We start from the raw sequence: 25551 nt of genomic DNA, 5'->3' as shown, positions 1-25551 counted from the left end.
TGAGATACTTATTGCAAATAATTGTGGGGGTTTTCTTGATATGTTTAAATCTCTGCTTTGAACTCAAACAGCAAGAAAAGATTTACCCACAGGGAGGGACAATGGGCTGACAGAGGAGGGATGGGCAGAAGCTTGCATGGGAGGAAAAAAGCATGTATTTAACATAGCATATGCACTTGTTGCTTTATGTTGCTGTTTTGATTTTTCTGGTTTGTGTTTGGGACAGGCGGGTTCCTTTTTACAGCCTTTCATTCTGCATGCTATATTGGGTGTTCTAGGCCACGCCAGCCCTCGTTATATCCGATGTACTACCTACTGCTTCCCGTCGTCTTCAGATATGGCCAAACAGGCTCGCATTCCACTGGCAGCTGTCATCCAGCCTTTTGCTATTGTTCCACCGAATGAGGTAAGGACTAACTGAATATTAATCCTATGTGGTTTTGTCTCCTAAATATTACGGACTTGTTTTTCTCTGATTGGGTTGGGGGTGACAATGTTTTACCTCTGACTGGGAAGGAGTAAGACAGATGGCAGAAGATTATGAGATGCGTTTGTGTCATGATGCAAATTCAAGGGTTAAAAATCTTTGTGTAGAAAGGGTACAAGATTGACAACTGTAGTCTGAACCACTAGGGTCCTGGTGTTCCCCCAACTGCCTCTAGTTTATGCCAGCTTTGTCAGTTGCTTGCTCTGCTGGAACTCCATACGTATAGGCAAAGACATTAAAAGAGGATGACCACAAACTGTATCGAGTTAATTTTAAGATCTGGACAGTTACATTCAAAGAATGACATTTTTCCATTTAGTTCTCTACTAAATAATTTAATTTCACAACAGACTGAGAAGATAATTGTATTTTCTGCTTGGGTGATCTGAGTCATAGAAAGAAGACAAATGTAACCATCCATTTTTGGTACTCATTTGGAGGCATTAACCCATTCAATTCCTTTTCTCACATTACCATCTCTAAGAGCTCTTCATATTCGAAACATATGCATAGTTCTTCTGCAGAATATTTCTGCAGGTTGGCATTATCCTGTGGTCTTAAGACAGTTACCCAGATTTCCTGGCATCCCCTAAGGATTTTATCAGTAACAGGGATAAAACCAGTTTTCAAGTGCACCATTTAGCTGCATCATCTGTAGGATTATCTTTCTTGTTCTTCAACTCCTGCCTTCTCCATTGCACAGCTTCTAAATTCTGCAACAAACGTCTGCAGAATGCATTTCCTTTTCATGTGCTGAACTAATTTACTTTCAGAGCGCTGTTTGCTGGGAAAAAAATGGGGATTTCATGAAAGTTGTAGTATGTGATTGTGTCTTCAAAAACTACTCATAAAATACATGCACAGAAAAGCCTAATTAAAATTGCAAAGACTTTCAGAGCTTGGTTTTGCAGTCTTTGATTTTTCTTTAACTTTGTTTTATTACTTGTAAATTCTTAGAGTTTTTTGAAAAATATGTTGGAAAAAAACAGATGTTGTTCTTTATCAGGATGGATAACTTCCAATCCAACGAGCCTCTAATTTGAATTAAGAGTATTATTTTAGCAGGGTAGTATGTAGTTATCTCCTCTGTGGTCCACAGGGAAATAGGATGTATTACTTGCGGTTCTGCAGGTACTGAGTCTCACCATTTGTCCGCTAGACAGCAATTTGGGGTTTCATTCCAGTTCTTGAGGGAAGTGTGCAGACTAGGCTTGTTGTCATCCTGCATTTTCTCCTAGATGAAACTCCTGCTGTTGCTTCTCAACCCCTTCACTTTACCAGCCAACTTTTATTCTTTACTACACTTTATCCCAGTTTCTGTGCCCAGGTGACACTTACCGATTCTGCTTTCATGTTGGCTCTTCATTTGTGCGTCTTTCACTTTCAGTCTGTCTCTAATCGTATGTCCCCCATCCATGGCTTCCCTGCCTCCTGCATAGTATTTGGATAGGGTGATCAATGAGTTCCTAAAATCTAAGTCTCTTCTGTGTACATAAATCAGCAGTATGTACAAACACTTGTACTTGGCCAAGTTCAGGAGCGTTTTCCCAGGCTTGGCAAAAAGATGGACTCGGTGACCTACCCATTCTGAAGTGTTAGTACTCTGAAGCTGTTGGAAGGGTCAGTGGAATTCATTAATCTGTAAAGAGCAGTGTATTTTTCCCTAACCTCTTTTTTTGGAAGAGGCTAAAAAAACTCTGAAAAATGTTTCTCAAAATTGGCAAAAGTCCAGTGTGGAAAATTTTAGTCTGAACAATTAGAGCTTAGTAAAGTTATAAGAACTGAAGAGATGGTGTTACAGTAGGAAGCGCTGGGCAGTCTTAGCTGAGGCAGTTTTTCCGAGGCTTGCCTGTGCCCTTTGTCTTCACTGCTGCTGCCAAAATAAAATCTTGCTCTTAAGATCTTCTAATAAAAATGGTCTTCCATATGGGATTTATAACGACTTTAATTCTGAAAAGCCACATAATTTGAAAGAACTGGGATTTTTATAGAGGTAAAATACATTCAGGGGTTTATTTGTGTTTCTGAATTTCCTAGTATGGTGCATTCTGACTAGAACTAGTGACTGCAAGGCACAGAATGTTCCTTGTTTCAAAATATCTAGCCTATTTTATGGATAGTGCCTTGTAACAGTGTCTATAATGATGCTCACCATGTGTTACAGGGCTCAGTACAAAGCGGGATTCTGTCCAATCTCTTTATCTCTTGATAAACAGCATGTTGTACATAGTAACTGTTTAAAATAATGATTTTTTTTTTCTTCTAGACTTTTAATTAATAGTTTCCCTTCATTCATCTTTGCTGCAGCTCCAGCTGCAGATAGTCTCAGTTTCTGCTGTTTCTAATATACTCAGTGTTAGCACCCAGAGAATTTCGGTTCTGTTTCTTTTCAGAGGAGGAGGAAGAAAAGCAGTGACTGCAAGGGTTTAGTGGACCATGGATGTGAAATGGCCACAGATGTTTTGTGCAGCTGGTAATATGGTTAGGAACAGCTGAGAAACTGACCTATCTCACTTGAACTGTAAGAACTTCAGCAAATCTACACAGTTTACATAATCCATTATCATGCATATTACATAGACCATGCCTTTCTGTGTTAGTAAAGCCATATTTAAAAAGCTGTGGGCTATCAGGGTCATTCAAATGACTAATAGACTTATGAGTGTTCCATAAATATAATTCTTAATTAATTATGGCTTTGATTATCACTTCTAGTTGAGGATTAATTTAAAATAGTATATAAAATATATTTGCATTTTCAGTGGTCTGTTGCCGTAGAGTTCATGTTTGTCTGGGGTGGTTTTTTTTTGTTTGGTTGTTTTCTCTATGCCATTATTGTACTAAGACAGTTAGAAACAAAGGAAAAACCTAACCTTGCTCCCATTTCCAAATAATACAAGGATTCAGTGCAGTCTTCAGATGGCTTGTTCTTCCTTTCTGGAAGCCAGTCCTGAGTGTGGATTTTGATTCTTTGAGAGAATTGTTTTTTGCATTGATGAGGCATTATGTTCTGTCCAGGTGACCTAAATGATATCAAGAGAACTGCGGATCTTATTTTCTCCTATCCATGCTTTGTTTGGCACTCTGTAATCTGAACTGCAGCAAAAATTTAGTAAAAAAGCAATGAAATAACTAAGTCTACTGGCACTGATAGAATTAGATATGTATATGAGAGGGAGAGCACAATTGTACAGACCTTATTTTCTTTCTTAATTGAACACACTCACCGTTTTGGTGGATGACTTGTAAATGGTGTTACATGTTGGTACCAGTTGGAGGGTTATGCACTCTGATTAGTGTCTCTTGCTGAGTTTACACTTTGACCATTTGAGCAAAGTGTTGAGCTGTTCTTGGCTGTGCAGGCAGTGGGAAGGAGTACCTGAGAGATTCATCATCTAAAACAACTGGATAGGAGGGAGTAGGAAAAGGTAATTGGGGTCCCGGAGATGGCAGAGACATGTCTGTAATGGAGATGGTAGGCATCACTTTGCTGTCCAATCTGTTTTGTTCCTGTTACTCGTTGACAAGGAGATCCTATGAGAAATTGTGTTTGGAGTTTACTGTAGCTTCTGCAGGTTAGCAGCATTTTGTTCTGCCAAGTAGCTCTTTTTCATTTGTCTGTCCTTTCAGATTTTACTCTGAAGAATCAATAGTGCTCCAGCTGACAGAGCCTGAAGCATTCCCTGAAGTTTTGGAATTCATGTCTGTAATGAATTTAAAAAAAAAAAAGCTGTCAATTGTATTCATAGAAACAGTAGTCAACTGGTAATAGAGCTTTGAGGATTTGTTTCCTTTGACTAAGAACACAGGGGGATGGAGATAAAAGATCCTGGGAGCTTTCAGATAAAAAGTTTAGCTCCAGTGACTTAACAGCAGTTTTCTCAGAAGTGCTCTTCCAGTTTGAAGGTCCAACCTGGAAAAAGACAATTCAGGATTTCAGCATTTCTGAAAGGCAGATTTAAGTTCATTAGTCACTGTGGGTTCTTCCGGGGAAAGTGGAGTGTCTACACACAGGGGCTGGTGTCCCGTCTCTAGAAGTGAAGTGGGAATGTTAGCATACAAAGTGAATAAAAATTTTTTTTAACTAAGGTCTGGGAAAAAAACCTGTCAGGAGCTGAGAAATACACAAACTTCAACAGGGACATCTTTTGAAGATGTGTGCAACAGGTATCTCCATTGCCAGTAAAGAATGGGATACAAATTATCCCTGTGGGAGAAAATAAGAACACGAAGTAAAATCATCATGGTGCTAGATAAGGATGTTAAATGAAAAGATCTCATGCATGTCTTTGAATAAGTGTAATGTGTTTTTTTGGGGGGAACCCCAAAACAAGCAGGGCTTGCCCCTGCAGTGATAAAGAACAAAATCAAAATTACAGAAATGTAGTGGAATGAAAAGATGAAGATGCTGTTGCTTTATACCCTGCTAAAAACTCCCCTGGCAACTGAGACCTGGTGGAGTAATACTGTGTCTGGGAAGTTCCATAGCATCTGGTGGAAATTCTGAGTTGAGAGGACACAAAGCCAACATAAGTGAATATAAAGCAAGACATAAACATATACCTATACCTGTAGGCTGCAATACCAGTCTTCACATCAAGAGAGGAAAGCTCAACTCCACAACAATTTATAGTTGAAAGAGTAAGAAAGATCTAATGCAGCTAAGATGCAAGATTTCGGGTGCATACACGTAACCTGGTAAAACTGCACAATGAAAACATTCTAGAGAAGCCATTGTCAAAATTTAAATAGTAAAACTGGCCACACTAAAGAAAAGTTCACAAAGGAGGCTTTACTTCAGTAATGTTAAATCACAAGTGAGAGCAAATTTAAGACATAAATAGTGACCATTCAATAGAGATTGTTGTAGGGTTGTGTTTGATATCGCAAGATCAGCTAAGTTAGCAACACTTGGCATATAGGCACAGGGCTTCAGCAGACCAGAGCAAGTGAAATGGGTTTATTAAAAAAAGCCCTCAAGTTGAAAGTTAGAGTGGCAAAAGCCATGGAGGGTACACGGTTTCTCAAAGATTACTACAAAAACCTACAGCCAATCTAGGAAATTATAAACTAGTGAACATTACATATATGCTATATATCATTCCAAACAAAGGCTGTTAAAACATTCATGTCTTACCTCACCCCCCTGCCCAGCGTCTTAATAGCTATAGACTTTTCTGAATCTTATCTTTTTGAAGTCCTTATATATTATTTTTCAAAAATAACTGTTCATTTTCACTCTCCTGATTTGGATGATCTATGGAAAGTATTTGTTATAGATTGAGAATACAGTATCATTGTTTGACAGAGTTTATTTTTAGTCCACCAGTGCTTTAGCAACGGTCTATAAAAATAAACTAGCTCTCACAGTTATCATCATAGACCAAGCCCTACATGAATTTGTTTTGGAGATGTATGAATGTTTCCAGAGCCTGAATAAACCATGTGATCTTGATTTAACATTTAATACTACTTGCTAAAAAAAGGTAGTTAAAAGAGTATTTCATGTTGTAAAAGCAAATATAAACAACTCCAAATAATTATCTATAGTTTTAAATATTTAAATATCTAAATTACCACCTTCTTTGCTTCTTAGTAGTTTTGTGTCATCATTCTCTACCATGTTCTTTCCTATTTATTTGAATTTATTTTTTTTAGAAATATTCATTGGTGGTAATTTAATATTTCACTTTTCATTTTCTCCCTAGTTAATTAACTACTTAAAAGATAAAAGTGGAATGGAATTACTTCTCAGAAATGCTGGTGTTTGTGAGCTAAAAGCCATTTAACCTTTTCAGAATAGTGAACTTTGATGATGACCAGTGCAGCTGAGCTGTTTGAAAAGCCATGGTTTCTACAGGGGGTGATAGTATGGTTTCCTAGGTAGAGTTGTAAGGTTAGCAGAAGCTAAAAGTCAAGTGAGGTGAATAACTAGCACATGATGCAATGTTATAAATATTTTTTCTTTTTCAAGAACGGAAGTCAAGTACCAGAGTGTGAATTTTCTTTTAGACCCCAAGTCTGCTACTTTGGGTTTTAAATAAGCCATTCAAATGTTAAATGAATATGAAGAATCAGGGAAATCCGCACGCTCTTGCAATCTACCCTGGGCTCAGTGGGGACTCAGGTTCTGCTGTCCATATTCTATAGCTAGTAAGAAGGGTGAGCAGGCTGTAGCTTTAGTTTGAAGCATATTTTTATGTAGACACGTGCATTTATTAGTGGTTATGTGCTCATGCAGAACTTTGGTTTGTGAAGAGCAAAGAGTGCTTAATTTGCAGGCAGTATGAAACAATTCCAAGTAAACATCTAACCTTTCTGTTAGGGTTGTGTTAAAAAGCACATACTGCAGAACACATCATTGAGGTGCTTGCTGATAACACCTACCCACTGTAAAAAGCCGTCATTTGTATTTTACCCTTTGATTTCTGTCTTTTATTTAGTTACTTATTTACAGGAGGCCCTTCCCCCATACTGCATGAGAGCTTAGCTAATTTAAGAGCTTTTGATGAGGGATTCTATCAAAAGACTTTTTTCAAAAGGAATACATTATATCAACTAGGTCATGCTTATCCGCATGGTGGCTGACTCTTGACAGAACTCAATAGATCTGTATGTTGTGACATCCCTCCACAAGAGCCACATCAGCTCTTCCTCTGTATATCCTCTTTATCTGTGTGTATTTTTATGTTCTCCTCCATTGTAGTACCTACCAATTTGCTTTCTGTGCAAGCAGGACTTGCTGGCCTATAGCTCTGGGATCACCCAGAAGTTCTCTGTAAAGTTTCTTTTTGCATTGCTGCCTTCTTTCCTTTTGGGCACTGAAGCTTATGTAAGCAATTAGTTTTATGTGCAGTTCAGCAATTTCACACTGTGAGTCTTTTTAGACAGGAATTGCGTAGTTAGAGAGTAAAATTGTCCATACTGAAAGATGATAGTTTTAAGAAAACTTTCTGAAGAAAAGATTCTGAAGGAGTGATTGGTGACAGTTTTGCCCTGCTTTCTGTTTTGAAATGTCTTGCCCTTCTCAATGATGGCTTGTGACTTTGTAATGGGACTCTGTCCCATATGTACTTGGGACTTGATGTGAGATTCCTCTTGATATTCACAACTACTGGAAATGAAGTGTCAGAACTTCTTGAATGTCTAATGACCTTTTTCCTTTTGTAGACTTCATATGATGCTTTGTATCTAGGTTATTAAAAATTGCTTCATGTCTGTTGACAGTACTGGACTTCTTTCCAGTGTAGGTACCAAAAGACCTTCCTCTTTTTGAATGAGTACTCCACAGCAAAACCAGAAGCTGTTGACCAGTGAGAAGATAATATTTTTTTATCTCTGAATTGTAACTGGGACAGGTTGCTTTGCATGCTCAGCAGTTCTGTTCTCTGGGTTGTCCAAGATCCAGCAGAGAATGATTTTGTCAATGTCTTTGGGGCACACTATCAACGTAATCTGTGCTAGTTGTCATGTTTTTCTAAAACACAGTGAGAGTAGAAGCCCTGTACATGTGGTATAACTTAATAGTTAGGACACTTTAGTCTGACAACCTTGAAATGCTTTTTCACCCTTCAGGAAAGGGGGCTGACCACCAAGGTATTTGCCAGTTTGTACAGAAGAGTTCATTGCCTCTGTTTAAACTCCCACAGATGGAAGTCAGTAGACCAGAAAGAGAGCATATGCACCAATACCGTGCTGTAGATGACAACTAGGCCAGTTAGTTTCGGGATGGGGCCATGGTACTAGACATTCCTCCTTGTTCTTAGGACTGCCTTGGTATTCTTACAACCAATCCATTGTCAAGCTATTTGGAACAATCCATCCATATAGAGACTGTCCAGATAGCATAAACTTGTATCCCGAACTCATTGCTGTATACCGCACTGGTAAGTGTGAGCCTAAGCACTACTATTTCTTCCGTTTTCCAGATATTAAAATAAAAACAAGTTCCAAAGCATCCTTGCTGATGCCTTCATTTGGGAGAGAACTGTGAGACTCTGGTCTCATAGTTCTGAGTCTGCCTGGACGATGGAGCAGGATGGGTATTTGACAATCTTTGTTGCTCTGTCAATGCTATTTTATTTTATTTTTTTCAACTAGCTAGCACCAGGTTAATGTCTGGGGTTTTTGCATAGCTCCTTTGGGGTGCCTGACTCACCCATGCGTGGTACAGAGAGCCCAGAACTCTCAAGCATCTCCAGGTGCCTCACCCAGAAAGTTATACATTGCTCTGGAGGCCAGTGTCTGTAAGCTAGGTTTCACAATGCCTAATTTAGAAGTGCATAAATCTTGTATTAGATGAGGCTTACTTTATGGAGTATGCCCCGTGCTAATCTGTGTTTGGCAGTAAAGCATTTGGAATTGGATTGCTTCCCAAGACTTCATAATCTAGGAGAAAACTTTTTGTTAGCCTATTGGGCTGTAACTATACTCTGTAACTAGAATGAACTTTCAGAGCCAAATTTAGCAAAGGCTTTGGCAGCAGAGCTTTTTCTAATTCAAGTAAATTTCCTGATCTAGTTTTTTTCTGCCTTTTTGTTTTTAGTGTACATTTTTAAATACTCTTAAAGTGCACTCTTTAAAATACTTCTGTAGTATGTCGTTCATGCACCATTGCTGTTACGGTAAGGAGGTAATTATGAAAGAGATGGGGACAGTGACTTGAAAATTTGACATTTATATAAACCTTATTCATATTGTAATCAGAGTTCCTGATTTATTTTTTACAAATTTGAAATTTAGACTGGGAAAATGCCTTTCTAAAGTTGTTGTAATTAGTTTCTGATAAGTTGGAGACTGTCTTTTCTTCAGAATGGTAATGGCAGGAGAAAAACCTGACTAAGCAACAGTATGTATAGAAGGGAAAGAAAAAGTAACATTCATATCCACTTAATTAGCTGGCCAACAATATTGATAATTTGTTTTGCCATCAAAAAGACACTCAAGTAAAAAAATCCCTTTAGTTATCGCTAGATACCTCTAACTGAAAATAGCTGCTTGAATGGCATTTGCCATTCCGTGCGTGCGTTTTCCTCTACGGACTCTGAAATGGTGATTGTCTCCTCTTATGTGCTGGCCAAAGTTGATCATAGCAACGGCAGTAAATTAAACATTATAAGACTGCAAGCTCTAACCTTAAGCTGTCAGAGATGTTAGTTACCTTGGAAACTTCACAGAGTCAGAACACACTGGTATTTAGTAAGTTGAGGAGGAAAAGTTTGGTTTGCTTTTTAAACTGAAGTTGTTAATGCATTTTCAGTTTATATGTATTTTAGTTATCTGTGCATGTTAGTGCAGTATTGTATTTTGGGTGCAACCACATTAAGTGTATAATTAGATTAAAAAAGTGCTTTTTAAAGTTGAATAGAAAGCTGATGTTGGGGGGGGGGTTGTGGTTGGGTGGTTTGTTTTTGTTTGTTTTGGTTTTTTTTTAATATCAAACAGACGTTGCACTGGGTTACATCTAGGGCCTAATCATAGCAGGCTCTAATGCTGTCCTGTAGAAAAATAGGAGAGACTAAGCCTTCTTTTACAGAATGTCCCTTCATTGGTCTTGTGGGAAGGGAAGTTCCTCTTCTTGTAGGACAGGAAATAGGTGGAGGGGGCTGCTTTTTCATGTGGTGTTTAACAGAATTAGATAATCCGTGCTTGCTAAATAGAGGCATAGATTACCTCCTCAGCCCCAGAGTAAAGGAGCAATAGAACAGGTCTGTGCCCTTCGCAGGACTGCTTAGCTCATAACTCAGTTCTGCACAGCCCCTAACTTGTGACATTCAGCTATAGCTCAGTGTTAATAAAAGAGAGGAGGGTAGTTGCATACAAACATTATTATTGTCTGGAGGTTCTGGAGTCTGCTTGAAGCATCCTAGCTATCATAGTAGTAAAAGTATTCATGGAGGAGAGACTCAGAGTATGAATATTCCTACCTGATGTAGTATTTTTAAAGTAACAGCTAGTTTTGCTATTGATCTTCAAAACTAACGTTGTAGAAGAGACTTGACTTTCAAAAAGGGTATTAAACTCATCCCAAATATCCTTGCTTCAGAGGTGAAGATACTCAGTGCTGCTTTTTGTTCACATAATAAAAATTCTCCTTATACTTTCTAAGTACTCCTGTGGCAGTTGACTAGCTATAGTTGGCTTGTGAATGTAGCATGATGCTTTAACTGCACCCAGTTCTTTCTGATTTCAGTGGAAACAAATAAATTAGCCTTAGAGGCATGTTTACTAATAAACTTTGTTCAAGAAGGCCTGCAGGTAAGCAGAACTATTTTATCCACCTCCAATCAAAACACTTAAACTTGTCTATGCTTTTTTTTCTAATTAAAGTTTCTTTTATATGTTTGGCTGTGCAAAAATAGGAGCAAGAGAGTTCCTATTGTAGAACATTCTCAGGAATGCAAACATGAGTAGTCAGTTTAAAAAGTCACAGTAATGCCTTCTAACAAAAGAGAAACAACTCCAGGTTTTCGAGAAGGAAAGAAGCCCTCCATTCACCAGACTTTAATGCATGATCTTAAGTCAGTAATTGCTTTTATCTCAAATGCTGAAAAATACTTTATATATATGTATATACACATATACACACACACATCTGTCTATCCACCTATATATGTGTGTGTGTATGTATAAAAAGAAAAAAAAACAAATATTGGTCTCTAACGTTGACAGTAGCCCAGCAGGCCGGAATGGTCCTGAAATCCGAAGTTGTGTTTTGATTTTATTCTTGCTACAAAGACATGAATAACATTTATAATGTACTACTTATGCAGAATTTCATCTAGTTGCTTCAGAGACCACTATGCTATGTTTAGATTTATTTACAACTTAAATATTTGTTCCCTAAACCTAGATCTGCATGTTCCACAAGTACTATGTGGAGTGTTGTTTGATTGGCTATCCTAAGGATATTCTAGGGCATGTTAGAAATGGTCAGAGCTGTGTTTGCATTAAATGGTCTTTGACATTCTAAAACAGAATTGATACACCAGTTTGCCCCTTATCTTTGTATGTTATAGGCTCTGCCTGTATTTTAAACTGTGGTCTTAGATTTATCATTTATTTAGCAACCTTGAAAAATTTTATGTGAGGCTAAACTAACGTTGATGTGACCATACAGCACAGGTAAGAGACTGGGCCTGTCAAGAAGCAGTCAGTAGTAATAGTATTTGGAGCCTAAATTCTGTCTGCTATTTTGAAGTTCCTTTAGAGCTTTTCTGCAGTGATCTTGAAGAAATAAAAGTGATGCCTGAATGAGGTGTCTTCAAGAGTTCTATTTACTTCTGTAAAATATATTGCTAAATATCTTTTATTTTGTTCTGAGCTGAATGAATTTCAAGCCAGACAGAGAACAAATCACTGAAAATCAAACTTTGAATTTTATTGTGAAACTCCTGTGATCAGTAAAGCTAGACTACCTCCCTTGTAATTATTACTCACTGTTTCTGTAGAGAAGCTTCTTAAAACTGCCTATCTTATGTTTCAATGCTTTTACAGCTATTGTGACAATAATGCCTAAAAATGTCAGACAAGGACTGCAGTGCTGGACCATCTGTGATACTGATATGTAGGAAGTGGAGTTGTGGATTAGTGCAGGCATGAACCTGAGTCCTCTCATGTGATTTAATGTGTGCATATCACCTCAGGGGTGCTAACAGGGATTGGGGTGGGAGGGCGGATGACATGACAACAACAACAATGTCCTGGGGTAGTTTGTCTGTCTGTTAAACGTTCCTTTGTTCTCTTCTTGTGTATCTGCCTCTGCACCAGCTCCCACTCTTGCTAGGATGAGCATAGACTGGACTGAGGCAGGTCTTGCTTGAGATCTGATTGTTTTAAAGTGCTAACATTTTGAAAGTCTGTTGTTCAGCACAGTTTCTTGATTATCCAATTTCACGCTCCTGCTTATATCATCAGTTAATCCTGGCTGCTGACCTTCACTTGAGATAGAGCATGTCTGTACATCCAAATAACAGTCAGCACTTCAAAGCTGAGAAGTGCTGGAGAGCACTGACTTGTTAACGCTTGGTATTCCTGGTCTGGGATTGTGACCAGGAGAACTCTTGGTGCCTCTGTTAAGCATGGATAGTAAACTTTTTTCCTTTTTTTGGCTCTGCCCCGCCTTTCTGTCACCTGTATGATATGGAAGTTCTAAAGAAGTAAGCTAATTTTGGTGTTTCTTTATATCAAAATTTTATCATTATTACATGTATTTTTTCCTCATCCTCAAACTTCTAAAAATCCTTCTTCTCATGTTGAATGGAGTAGCGTGTATTTACAGTCTTCATGCTGGCAACTCTATTCAGTTAATTGCAATACTCCACTTAAGAAGGAAATGCCGAATAAGGATTTCAAGGATAGTCTGAGGTATGATCCACTGAAATCAGTAACTATTTTTCTGTTTATTTTATTACACACTGGATCATATCCCATGTGCATTGTCAACTTGAAATCTTCAGCTACCATGCCACGGTATTTTTTGCAAGTGAATGTTCAGCCTGGGTCTGGAGGGGTTTTGAGCAAGAAAGTTTGAACATGCTTCTTGGATTTTTATGTGGTCTGTAAAAATCCAGATAGAGCCAAGAGATACTGCATCACGTGACTGCTGCTTTAGCCATGCTGCAGTTATGCAAACAAACAAGGAAACACATGAAAAAGGATGTGTTACAGAAAATACTTGAACCTGCTGTGAACCCTGCAAAGGAGATAGTCCAAATTGGCTTGAGTCATCAGCTGAGGAGGCTGATAGCGTTCAACATCTAAAAACCAAGAATAGGAAAAATAATTTCTGTCTTCAGAGGGAATGGCTTCTGATAAAAGGCAGTAGGAACATCACAAAGTGAAATGCTTTTGTGACATTTTAATGTGAATCAGTAAAGCAACTCAAAACCAAGGGATTATTTGTAGACTGGTTAATCTTTCTCAAAAGTAATCTGTGGTGATATAATAAAATAAAACAAACCCCTTCAACAGTCCTAGGAAATTGAGACAGTTTTGTTCATGACCTAGTTTTTTTCCTAAAACATCAGTGTTACATGTCAAAATTGCCTTTGATTATCTAAAGGAGTTTTTCTTCATCTCTTTACTGTACTCATTGAACACAAGGTTTACTTGGGGTAGAGGTACCACACTTGACCAACAGCCTTCTCCTCTGTTCATTAGGAAGTTGTATTGTGCAGCATATCTTAAAATTTTCATATGAATATTTTAATAATTAGATTTGCATCAATGCGAGTGTAAATAATAATTCTAGAAACACTGCCTATTTGAATTTGTTGCCCTTGCAAACTGCACAGCTTGTCTGTTTAATGAACTGTCTGGATTGAATAGTTGGCAGTTTTGTGTGTCTCTTTTTTCTGTTAATCAGCCATGCAAATACAATGTTTAGTGTTTGCTGTACATCAGAAGTATAAAATATTTTATCTGCTGTAGGACTGCTGATCATGGAGTATAATTTTAAGGAACTGTCCTATTGAAAGTCATCAGGAGTTATGTATCTGTGCAGCTCTCCAAATCTGTGAGATACTCTTCCTTTTGAAACAAATAGCTCTCATCTAAACATGTCCTGAAATCTTAGATCCCCTAAACCTGGGGTTTTCATGGGCATGCTTTCAGAATTGTTTAACCCTGAGGTAATTTGCAGTTGAAACAGCAACTTGTCAGGTGTAGTATAGAATATTACGTTGTGTAGAGTGACCCTCCATGTCTTCCAGTGGTAATGTTCTTCAGAAGTATATAGAAGAACTGATGGCAAGTTCCTCTTCTTGTGGGGATGAGTAAGGGTGTGATAGAGACACTGATCTAACTGAAAACCACACTCGTGGAAAGAATTCCTCTTGGATGTAGCCAGACTTGCAAGCTGTGTGGGCCTCTTTTCAATACGATAGCATTCCTGTTGTTTCAGTGCTGGGGTGTTAAATGCACCTAAGTGATGGTGGAGTCAAACTTGGGGCAAAAATGTAGCTCCTAATATAGACTTGTCACTGTGCTGATAGGGTCTATGTCAAGGAATAGATAGGAATCTGCTTTGGCTGTGGTATGTAGGAAAAGGCAAAGACAAGGTGCAGTGTCCATCACATGGAGATTTGTCTTGCAGCACAGCTACAAAATGTTTTCATGCAGCCCAGTCCGTATGCCAGTCTGGCAATGAAAACAGATCTGTATATATTTTACTTTGTTGTGTGATAAATGGCTAGGCTTTTTCAGTGTTTGCGTATGGCTCTCTTGTTCTCCAGAGACTATCTCTTCTATGATTTTTCTCTTTAGAATGCCTTTCCAGAGATGTGCCATGACAATCTTGAGCATCATCATAGTTCTTACTCCTACACTTAAAATTTCCAGCTGTGGCCCTCATCCTGCAATATGAATACAGTGATACTTTGCAGGCATCACAGGGAACCCTCAGGAGTGTGTCAGGACTTCGTTTTTATAGCAAGCAATAGTAATTTAGATTTCTCAGACTTTAAAGTGCAGGATACAGTCCCTTTGGAAATCTTTATGGATGTATTTCATCTTGGAGCTGTGCCACCAATGTCTATCTATTGCTTTGTGATACTGTTCTGACTCCTGAGAGATGTTCTTGCTGAAATATTTCCAAAATAAAACTTGCTATCGCAGCTATATTTGGACTAATAGTGGGATAACTTATGGTTTATCAGATGGGCTTTAAGGACTTGCACTCCAGCGGGACCCTGAGGTTCCAGAGAAGCGAAAGTTTATGCAGGTGTCTTACAGCATTTCCCATATCTTCTGCCCAATTATCCTTTGCTTTAACCTAAAACTATAATGTTCTGCCTCCCAGCACAACTGATTCTTTCTGCCTCTCTACTCTTTCGGCTTACATTAAAGGAATCCCTTTTGTGTATCCTGTTAAGATTTAGGCTACCAAGTGTTAGTTTCATCATTAGTTTTGTGAAATATTTGTGTTTTGATAGTGCTGGAATGCCAGAAATCAGTACCTAGGTGTTCTTTTTTGTAAGGTCCATCTCCATTCTTGATTAGGTGGTCCAGATAGGCAAACTGGACAAAGGTTTGTGAAGAGATGAGGGGAAAGAGAGGTGTAAGGCTATAACAAGTCTACAAGTATATCAAATGTCCTAATAGTTGTGGTAGATATCTAACTTGATTCACTTATTATTGGTAGAGATTTAAGAGAGGAGAGAAAGAAAACACTGATACTTTATAGGTGGAAAGGCAAAAGAAAAAGGAGTATTGCATTTGTTTAAAAAACCAACCAACCAAGCAACCAAAACTGAAAAAAGGCATTTTAAAATTTTATCTTATTCCCCTGCTCCTGTGAGAGTTTGCCACTGACTTCCATGGAACCATAAACAGATCTCTGCTTTATCCTCTGGTATGCAGTGACATCTACAGAAACTGGAGCACATCAAACAAGGCTTTCCCATTTAGTACCATGTCTTTTTTATGACCCTTTTAAAATGTATTCATTAGTTGAAACGTATAACTTTATTTTATGCTTTTTAATGCATGTACAGTAGTATTTATCTTTGTACATTCCTGTGGAGATCTACCTATTTATTTTTAAAAAGTTACTTCACCCTGACAGAAGTTATTTTGACAGTTGGAAATGCAACAGCAGTTTACGTACCCAAATTACTTTCTCTTGATGGGTAGAATGTCTAGTCTTATGGTGTAATGCCCTAGAAGATTTCAGCTTTATTGAGGTAAAGTTTCTTTCACAACTGTGTTGTTCACATCAAGAAGTGGGTTTCTGACGCTTTTGGTCTGAGTGCTTATTCTGAAATTATCATACAGATAGCTTTATTATTAGATGTGTTTATTATTGATGTAACATTTTAAATCATTTAAAGAAAATACTAAAATGTAAATTCCATTTAATTTTTAAAAATTCCAAATGAATAAATCAATAAAGGTACACGTAAGGCTTTTTTGCAGGATTTTTCTTGGTTAGACAAAACCCTTTAATTCTATTGCATACATTTTTGGTTGGTTTTGCTTCATTGATTTTTTTTTCTGCCCTTAATTTTATTTTTTTTAAGTTTCTGCAAGCTTATTAGGAAGAAAAAATAGCTAGCTTCTGTGGTATGATTTTATTGGTGTTTCATCCTTTATTTCTCTGGGCAAGAAAAAATGAATCCAGCCTAGTGTATGTTTACAGAACATTGCCTGTGGATATTATTTTCTTAAGACTTGAGCACATGTTTTAACCTCATGCACTGCACAATCTCAGTAACTTCAAGACAACCATTTAATGTGTAAAGGTAAATGTGCATGTAAGTAAATCTTTGCAAACATAACCCTTAGGCTACTGAGGCTCTAACCCCACATTTTAAAAAGGACTTTGTAATAAGTAATTTTTTAAAAAGAAACCTAAAGGGAGGGGAAAACTAAAAGTTCCACTCCAAATATGAAAAGACAAGGGAAAAAAACCCCCAACCATTATTTTTATTTCTGCTGTCTTTAAAAATGTAATTTAGTAAGTATGTGTAAGAGTGTAGACACCTAGGCTCTGAACTTCATGGCATTTATTTTTTGATTGTTTTTGGTATTTCAAAATATGATCATTTAGGGGTAATTTTTCTTTACTCTTGGATAATATTAAATGTGTCAAACCAAGGTTTAAACTTACTTAAATCAATGTGTATAAATGCATTAGGAGTTGTTTCAGTCTTATTTTTTTCCCCTCTACCAGGTCAGACACTATAATAATATTAACTGCAAACCAGATCCAGGCCTCATTAAACTAATACAGCAGAATGATAATCAGAAAATTGCCAAGTAATGAGCAAAACCCAGAAGTATTAAAACTTATTAAGCTATTGTGGCTGATGAGCAGCTTTTATAGCCAAGGCTTTCATGTCTGAAAAATGACTCTGGTAGTTTGCCAGCTGACATTATTGGTTAATTTGTGTTAAACTCAATTTTTGTAGAAGAAAGAACACAAAGTAAAATAATATCTCAGTGGAGTAGGAGGGAGCACTTAAAACCCATGTAGTAAAAATCTATTCGTATGTATAAAATCCTTGGCAAAAAGCATTAAACCCTTTGGAGAAATAAATGAGTAAAATAGTCTCTGTAAAATACAAAGAAACAATAAAATAGATGTAACCAGTGAATGCTAGAAGGACATGAATGATTTTCTGGGTATTCAAAGACTCTTATGCTCCAATAAAAGATAAAGTGTATAATAGATGAAATATGTCCATTTCATAAGAAGAGACAGAATAATTAAAAAAAAAATATATATATACTAGTGGTAATGTTTTAGCATTCAAAGGCTGTCAGCATTTTTCTTCTTGTAGAGATCTGTTATGTGTCCAAACTCTGGATTTCTATTCTTATGTGGAGAGATTTTTAGTTGGGATTGAAGGGAGTAAGGAAAAAAGAAAAATACAAAACAGTTTCACAAATATATGAGCAAACTTCCATTTTTATAGTGGTTTCATGTATGACTTCTCTAATGTTAAGTATAATCGCAGGAATCTTTCAATTGCTGCACAGTTATTACTGAAAGAGGCATCTGGAAAATGTCTTCCATTAGCTGTGGTTTTTGGCAGAGGCTATAAGCAAGCATGGTCAGTGTAATTAAACTGACAAGTGCTTGAGATACTGTATTTGTTTGCTGTATGTACTTTCTTTCAATAAATATTAGCATTTCTTCTAAATCTACTCTAGCTGGTGACCCCGACACATTTAAACGTTAGTATAGCATGTAACATGGGAGAGTTGGGGGGTCAGCATTTAGGATAAAATATTTGAAGCTTTCTTAGCTAATATATGTTTGAGAGATGGTTTGCAATAGCTGAGCAGCAATAGATTTCTTCAGGAAAAGCTCAGTCTGACAGAGAAGTCAAATAGCTGCCTCCAGCAGATTTCTCTTAGTGAGCTGTAAAAACCTTTTGCTAGAGAAAATCAGCCTGGAGCCCTAAACTTCCAATGCTTTCAAAACTTTGGAGGCTTTTGGTGTAAATCCTTACTCTCTTTCTAATAAATGTAAGAATATGGCCTGTGAACTTGTAAATTTAGCCCCTCAAGTGATGTATGGGGTTGAGCCAACCGTACTGCAGATTCTGGGTGAAGGCTGAACCATGAATAATCTCTTGATCAGGTGATCTCTAACTAGAGTTAAGTCTGAGCAGTAGCTTTCTAGCTGACTTTATTTGGTTTCAAGTTTGCATTGCTTTTTTTTAACTTCATGTACCTCTTCATCTAGACACCTCTTTATGTTGTAAACCATGGTGAGACTGGACCAATCCGATGCAACCGGTGCAAAGCTTATATGTGTCCCTTCATGCAGTTTATTGAAGGTGGAAGAAGATACCAGTGTGGATTTTGCAATTGTATAAACGATGGTAAGTGATGTTTCTTTGATCTGTGATTCATACAAATTCCATGAAACTAAAAAGAAACTATGTCCCTAAAATGATTTTCTTGACTTGCTGACTTGTTGAGAAAATAGTGAGATGCAGTAACTAGACCAATTTCACAAATAATAAAAATACTACCCCAGAAAAATACGTAGAAACATTTGTTCGGTATGATTTAAAAAAATAAATGCATGAAAAATAATGCTGAGTCATGAAGTCCAGTCTGATACCATCAAAACTTTACATAAAAATATTATGTCAACATAGGTACAAAGCTGCTTGTATTGCTAACTGAAAGCAACTTTTGTGTGGAAAAAATTAATTTCTTTAAGAAATCTAAATGCTGAGCAACAACCAAATATTTACAGCCATGTCCATGACTGTGAATGCAATGGTTAAATAACCTATTAATCTTACTGTGACAAGTGTTGGTTTTCACAGAAGATACCATGCCATATTTGTTCAAGTGTGCTGCATGTGACTCATAACTGTTCTTGTGCTCTTGGCTAAATCCCAAATCTTTGCCAGAACTAGCCTTTCTAGACATTTGTATCTAGCTGGATTTCCTCAGCTGGATCACAGCGGTATAGTGCTTTCCCTAATACAGTAATCTTTTCAACTCTGAAATGTGAACCTTGAAAGACTCATTCCAGCTTCTTTTCTGCTTGATGCTCAAATGTTTGCGCAGGCATAGCAGATAACAAATTTCAGAGTTTGTTAGCAATTTAAACTCTCATAAAGAGAAATCTAAATGCATTGTGAAGAGTTTAAGAAAGACATTTAAATTGCCGTGTTGCTTTAAATCATTACTACAGTGGTTTATCCAAGTCAGAAAGCACTTTAAAGAAAAGCTTTAATGAGGACTAAAAATGGCCAACAAACAAGGTAGATATTCCCCCACTCACACACACATATGCTTTTTACAGGCAAAAATCTGAAACAATAAGCATTCTAATTCTAAATATATATTGATTGAAGAAAGAAGCTAAAATCCAGAGGTGACTCTTCCCCAATGTGACTCTAACCATTAGACTAGCTGTATATAAATTGTTGGTGGCAAACCCACTTGATTTCTTAATGCTTTCGAATTCTGCACCTTTTATCTGTAGCTGCAGAAGGTTCCTGGTATAATGGACTCAATGTTCTTTGCTGTACAGTAGGCCAGGTTTGTGAATCTTGTAGAGCTCTTTCCAGTGAAGTGGTATTTTTCAATAAAGCAGTACACACTTTAGGAAGAGTGCTGTTTTTACTGCTGTCCCTCTGCAGAACTCTGCCTCCAGTGATTTGAATTAAGCTATGAGTAGACTGTATCTACTGACAAAATAGTCACTGTTAAGTCTGTATCCTGAGAGTAACAGGCTCCTGCCTGTGGAAATGACCTGGGTCAGTTTTACCTACTCAACCCTGACAATGTAGAGGTGGGAGAATATGGACATTTATAGGGGAATATGCCCTGTCTTCCAAACGCAAAAGGAGCTGGCATTACTAGAATGTTGTAGGGTTTTGTTTGGTTGGGTTTTTTTAAGCCGAGGTGGGGAAGAAAACCCATTGCAATCTGGGTTAAGTGTTTAAACTCTTCCCTTGACAGTAACAGAGGAACCTACATTAGTACATTGTATCTGTTGAAAGAAATTGTTGGGTTGCTCCCCTCCTTCCCAAAATATAAACGTTTTTTCCCTGCTCTTGTGTTGGCTTTTAGTCCCTCCATTCTTTTTTCAACATCTGGACCACATTGGCCGACGGGTAGACCACTATGAAAGGCCTGAGCTATCTCTGGGATCTTATGAATACGTTGCTACTTTGGATTATTGTCGAGTGAGTATTTCCAGTATGCAAACTAATTTACAATTTTATGTCAAAACAAACCAAATCCTTTAAATACCTACAGTAGAGTAAATACACTTGTAAGCTGAGTATCACATTCCAGGAACATTCTAGAAAACATAGATAGATGTGGAGAATTTAAGCTTACAATATTGTTTTGTTCTTTTGTGCTGCAGAGTATGAGACTAGCAAGTAAGAATAACAAACAGTGCAGCAAAGTCATGGATCACCAGTCTTCAACTGGGGCGGTTTTTTGGTCCTAGCTACTATGTTGCCCTGTTTAGAGGATATAGTTGAAATTCTGATGCAGTGTTGCATTTCAGATGCATGTCTTCTATTGGTTTTTGAAGACAGATGCATGCTTAAATTGCCTTCCCAATATTGAAAACCTTAGCAATGGAATTCGACCCTGTAATCCTTCCCTGGCAAGAGTAGTTTCAGTGTTCTGACCAGTAAATAAGTTAAAACGGAATGGGTTCTCTCTCCTAATATTAACTCACTGAAGAATTCAATCCAAAGCCCACTCAAGTCACTGTAAATATTTGTAGCTGATTTTATTAGAGAACTGTATTTGATATTTCCAAAAGCATAAATTACTTAAACTTTTCAAACTTTAGCTCATTTTACAAAACTGCAAGCGTGACTTCCTCTGTCCACAGTATGGACACATTTTTCTGTTCTTGCTGAAAAACAGGCAGAATGTTCTTCTGGTCAGTGGAATTAAGGTCATGATAAGGTTAGGCAAGGCAATTGGATCCTACAAAGTTTTGAAGTAGGTACCAGTAACTTCCTCAGACCATGAAATTATTGCTGGTATGAAGAAAATGAACAGTTTTAATTCTGCTTTCTTGCTAGGGTACTGCTCCAAAATCCAGTGAAATCCCTGAGACGACCTATATAGATGTTATTGAAATTTGGGTTAAACCCCAGAACAGGAGAGAATTGTAGTGAGGCATTACAGAAATACAGTGTAGGATCCTCAGTGTACATCCAGTGTAGCTCCATCAAATTTGGTTAAGCTTTGCTGATTTCTGGCAGCTAAACATTTGAAAACTCATGTGTACTGAATGGCTCTGTGCCATTTTCATGGTTCTTTTTCTCTACTCCAGAATGTAACCCTGTGTGATGCAGTCATCATCACATTGCATCTTTCAGTGCAATGGCTTTTGCCATATAGCTTAAATCAGGAAGTTTCCTTGAGAAGTCATTGAGTATGGTCTGTATTCTTGTTGCAAAGACCTGTCCATAGACTTACTAGAATGTTACAAAAAAGAAATCTCTTACAAATTTTACACTCATGCTGGAAATGCTGAGTCATTAAATTTTACAGAAGTTAACATTATTTTATAATTTATTTTTCATTTTGCTCCAAGTTGCAAACGTTTAATTCTTTTATAAATCCAGTTTAAGACAGAAGTGAAAAGTCATTTCCCTTTGTGCTTATCAAATGACAGACATGAAGAGCTACAAAAAATGTTAACAAATAACAGCTGTTTTGCATTATGGTGCTCATGCTAAGCGGATGTGGCAAGAGCACAAGCTCTCATTTCTACCATATATTTGTCAGAAATTATGGAGGGATTCTTCATAAATGGTGATGCGATACAAGAGTTTAGAAGTAATGTTTGATACCGGTTTTGAAACTAGAATCCAAATACAGTAAACAGAGCAGCTTTTAAAACTACTGGCTAGTTTTAGTTCACGGGAATTAATCTTGATTTATATGAGTCAAATAAAGTGAGATCAAGGGTATAATGTCAAGTTTAAAGTGTGCCAGGACTATGGATAAGTCATAATTCAAGGGTTAGATGATTTTTTTCTTAAATGGAGTTTTCTGAGGTTTAGTTTAACAAGTATAATTTGGTTAAGTCGTCAGAACTCTGTATATGAAGCAAGTGAAACAGTATAATGGAAAAGCTGTCTCGAATTTGACACCAAGTGTCCACTACTTGTCTTAATGGGAATTAGGAAAACTGATCTTAGGGAGTATGATGATTACCATTGCTATGTTCACTTTATATGACCTTCTTCCTGGGTACCTCTCTCAGCATTACATTGCTTTATTTGAAAATGAAACCCCTTCATCTTACTTTTTCTTACTTGTAGAAACTTGTGTCGGTAGTGTATGTCACAATTTGTATGCCACTTACATTACGAGTAAGAGGAATTCTCAAAGGAATCCATACCAGCCCAAGGCACTGCTGTGTATGCAGCAGTTGAATACACTGAATGTTCCAGTCTCATGCTTTGATTATCTTGCAGAAAGTCAGCTTATTCCTGAAAAAACAGTTCAGTTGTCCGGAATGCGTTGGAGCATGAGACAGCAAGAAAGACAGGATGCAGATGATCATGACTTGATCTGCTAAGAACTGAGATATTTTAATTCTAATTCAGTACCTAAGTTTTATTTTTTCTTTTCAGATTGGTTAGAAATCACTTAATAGTTGTTAAACACAAATGCTAACAAAACCTGAATTTAAGTGTTCACATTACCAAAATGGTATTGCGTATTGATATAGGGAATGCAAAAACAGTATGGGTACAGAAAAAAGGCAAATTTGTGTAAACACTTGAATTTGAGCAGAAAATGTTTGCGTTTCATCTTATCTAATAAACTGTTAAGCCTTCACATATTTTATTCCACTAGGATGCTATTTTCCAGTAATAATATTTTATTCCAGGGGTGGACTTGACCCAGTACTTGTCAGCTTTCTGCAGTAGTTATCATTTACGATTCACAGCATTTTTCAAACAACTGAATGCTGTATTTAGATTGCCTTATGGTACCACCTGTAAATTTTTTTTTGACATAACAGGACACTGTCTAATTTTCCCTGTGAATGGTCATTTTTTTCTGTAGAACAACAAGCCTCCAAAGCCACCAGCTTATATCTTCATGATTGATGTATCGTACAGAAACATAAACAGTGGCCTAGTTAAACTCATATGTGATGAACTGAAGATTCTGCTAGATAAACTTCCAAGGTAAAGAAATGTGTGCTTTGCTTAACTCAATACACTGCAGTTTTCATGTAGCTTTGCATGTTGAGAGGTAAAAACAAGCTACAGAAAATGTCAGAATTTACAGTACAGGCATTTAGGGGTGATAGTGACCAAATGTTAATTTTAACACTGCTGGCAGTTCTTAAACTTTGATGTCTGGGCTTACTATATGAATGGAAAAAAATGTCATACTAGTTGCACATGTAGCTTGCATTCTTTCCCTTTCTTGTAGTGAACTCTAGTGGTATTATCAGCTAAGTCCCAGCTTGTAGTTCTGACTTTACTTGCTGTAGTTCTGGTTACCACAATGCTGCTTTTCTCATTAAATTAAACAGGGAAATATCAAAACCAGAATATTCAAGAATGGCAAGTCTCTCTAAAGCCATAGTGTTGGTGGCTTGTATCTTTAGCTCTTATTGTTAATTAGCAAAACTTTTAAAGCTTCTTGCTGTGCTGAGAGACTTTTCTGTCCTGATATGTATCTGAGAGGGGAACAAATTTTGTAGGCAACAGCCATTTTATGAAATACAGCACATTTGCTTTGGGAGCATTAAACACACAGTAGTAGGGTTGCTGCTGATCAATATTAATGACGGTATATTATTTTAGTGTAGTTTAGTATAGTTTTTAGTATAGTATATTAATATAGTTTTCATTAAAGTTTAAATAATGCAGACACATAATTAAATGAGAGCAGTGAAACATGAGAAATTAAGTAAACAAGATGTTTCTCAGCAAAGGCATATAAAAGCATTGAAAAACATACAGAAGGAAAATGCATTCTGTATAACAATACTTGCAGGGGGAGAACAGACTTAAGAAATGGGAAGAGCAAAGTGAGGAAGGGTGGGAGATGAGATCCTTGCGATAACCTGGGATATGTTAAAAATCTTTTATCATATGTCCTCCTGGGATCTCTGTGCATGAAAGAAATTCCAGTCCAGGATGGGGGGTTAGTTTGTCAGATGCCCATGTAAGGCCATCTCTCAAGTACTTTGTCATTGAAGATTACACTGGAGACACAAGTGTTTGATATTATCCTGAACATATCTCAGAGCTTTCCGTCGGGATTGATCATGACTCTGAAGATAATAAAAGGCATAAGTGTAGTAACAAAAAGCAGTTGGCAGTTTAGAAACACCTAGGCTTGAATAGGGGAAGTTGATGAAAAATGAAAGCGTGTGTATCTACATCATAAAAAAGGCGCATTCTTTTCCTCACCAGCACTCTGCAGAGATCTGCTGCTATATAATTTGTAGGGCCAAAGTTTTCTTGTCCACTGAAAAAAGTAATAAAAAAATAAAGAAAGGGTAAGCCCTTCAGTTTCTTCAGACTCTGTTGTCTATTGTCTTTAAACAATATTAATTTTAAAAGAAAATAAAACAGAAGGCATTCCACCAAAATTTGTGGTGAAACTGCTGTTTTGGTGCTGAGACAAAGGTCACTGCTTGTTCATTTTCCATTACTGGACAAAAACACCTGCAAAAATATTCTGCTGTTACCACAGGAGGTGAAAGCCCTGTGCTGGGAATTTACCCTGTGCTCATATCTTTAAGACGACAGACTTGGGGTAGCAAAGCAATCTGTGTTACAAAAAGGCCATTGGTGTAAAGGCCTGTGCCAGGTAAGCCTGTGAAAATGGCTGCAAAGTGAGAAGTATGAGGCAGCAAAGAAAGGATTAAGGTAGGTGGCTTGGTGTTACGAACTTTGTGGTTTTGTAGACTTGCAACACAGCAGAAAACACATTATTTGCTTGCTTGAAATTTTAGAGCAGACATTTTCAAACTTATGTGTTTCAAACCAGAAACCTCTGACTCTATTTAGATGAAATAGGTTTAGAGAAATTGTGCTTATGAGCTCAGAAAATCCGGCTAACTAGTTGTGCAGATA

At 37.2% G+C, this 25551-nt stretch overlaps 1 protein-coding gene across 5 annotated transcripts in view; it reads left to right on the top strand.

The window, feature by feature from the left end:
- Positions 1-25551, top strand: part of SEC24D (SEC24 homolog D, COPII coat complex component) — a 58367-nt gene that overhangs the window by 17672 nt on the left and 15144 nt on the right. For all 5 annotated transcript variants that reach the window (XM_049814833.1, XM_049814830.1, XM_049814829.1 and 2 more), the window contains 4 exons: positions 279-406; positions 18681-18819; positions 20534-20649; positions 23519-23643. In XM_049814833.1, the coding sequence (XP_049670790.1) occupies positions 279-406; positions 18681-18819; positions 20534-20649; positions 23519-23643 (508 nt within the window). The remainder of the gene's footprint in view (positions 1-278; positions 407-18680; positions 18820-20533; positions 20650-23518; positions 23644-25551) is intronic.

This window comes from Accipiter gentilis, chromosome 12 (genome assembly GCF_929443795.1).
Source record: "Accipiter gentilis chromosome 12, bAccGen1.1, whole genome shotgun sequence".
NCBI lineage: Eukaryota > Metazoa > Chordata > Aves > Accipitriformes > Accipitridae > Astur > Astur gentilis.
This window is presented reverse-complemented; position numbering and strand designations above follow the sequence as displayed.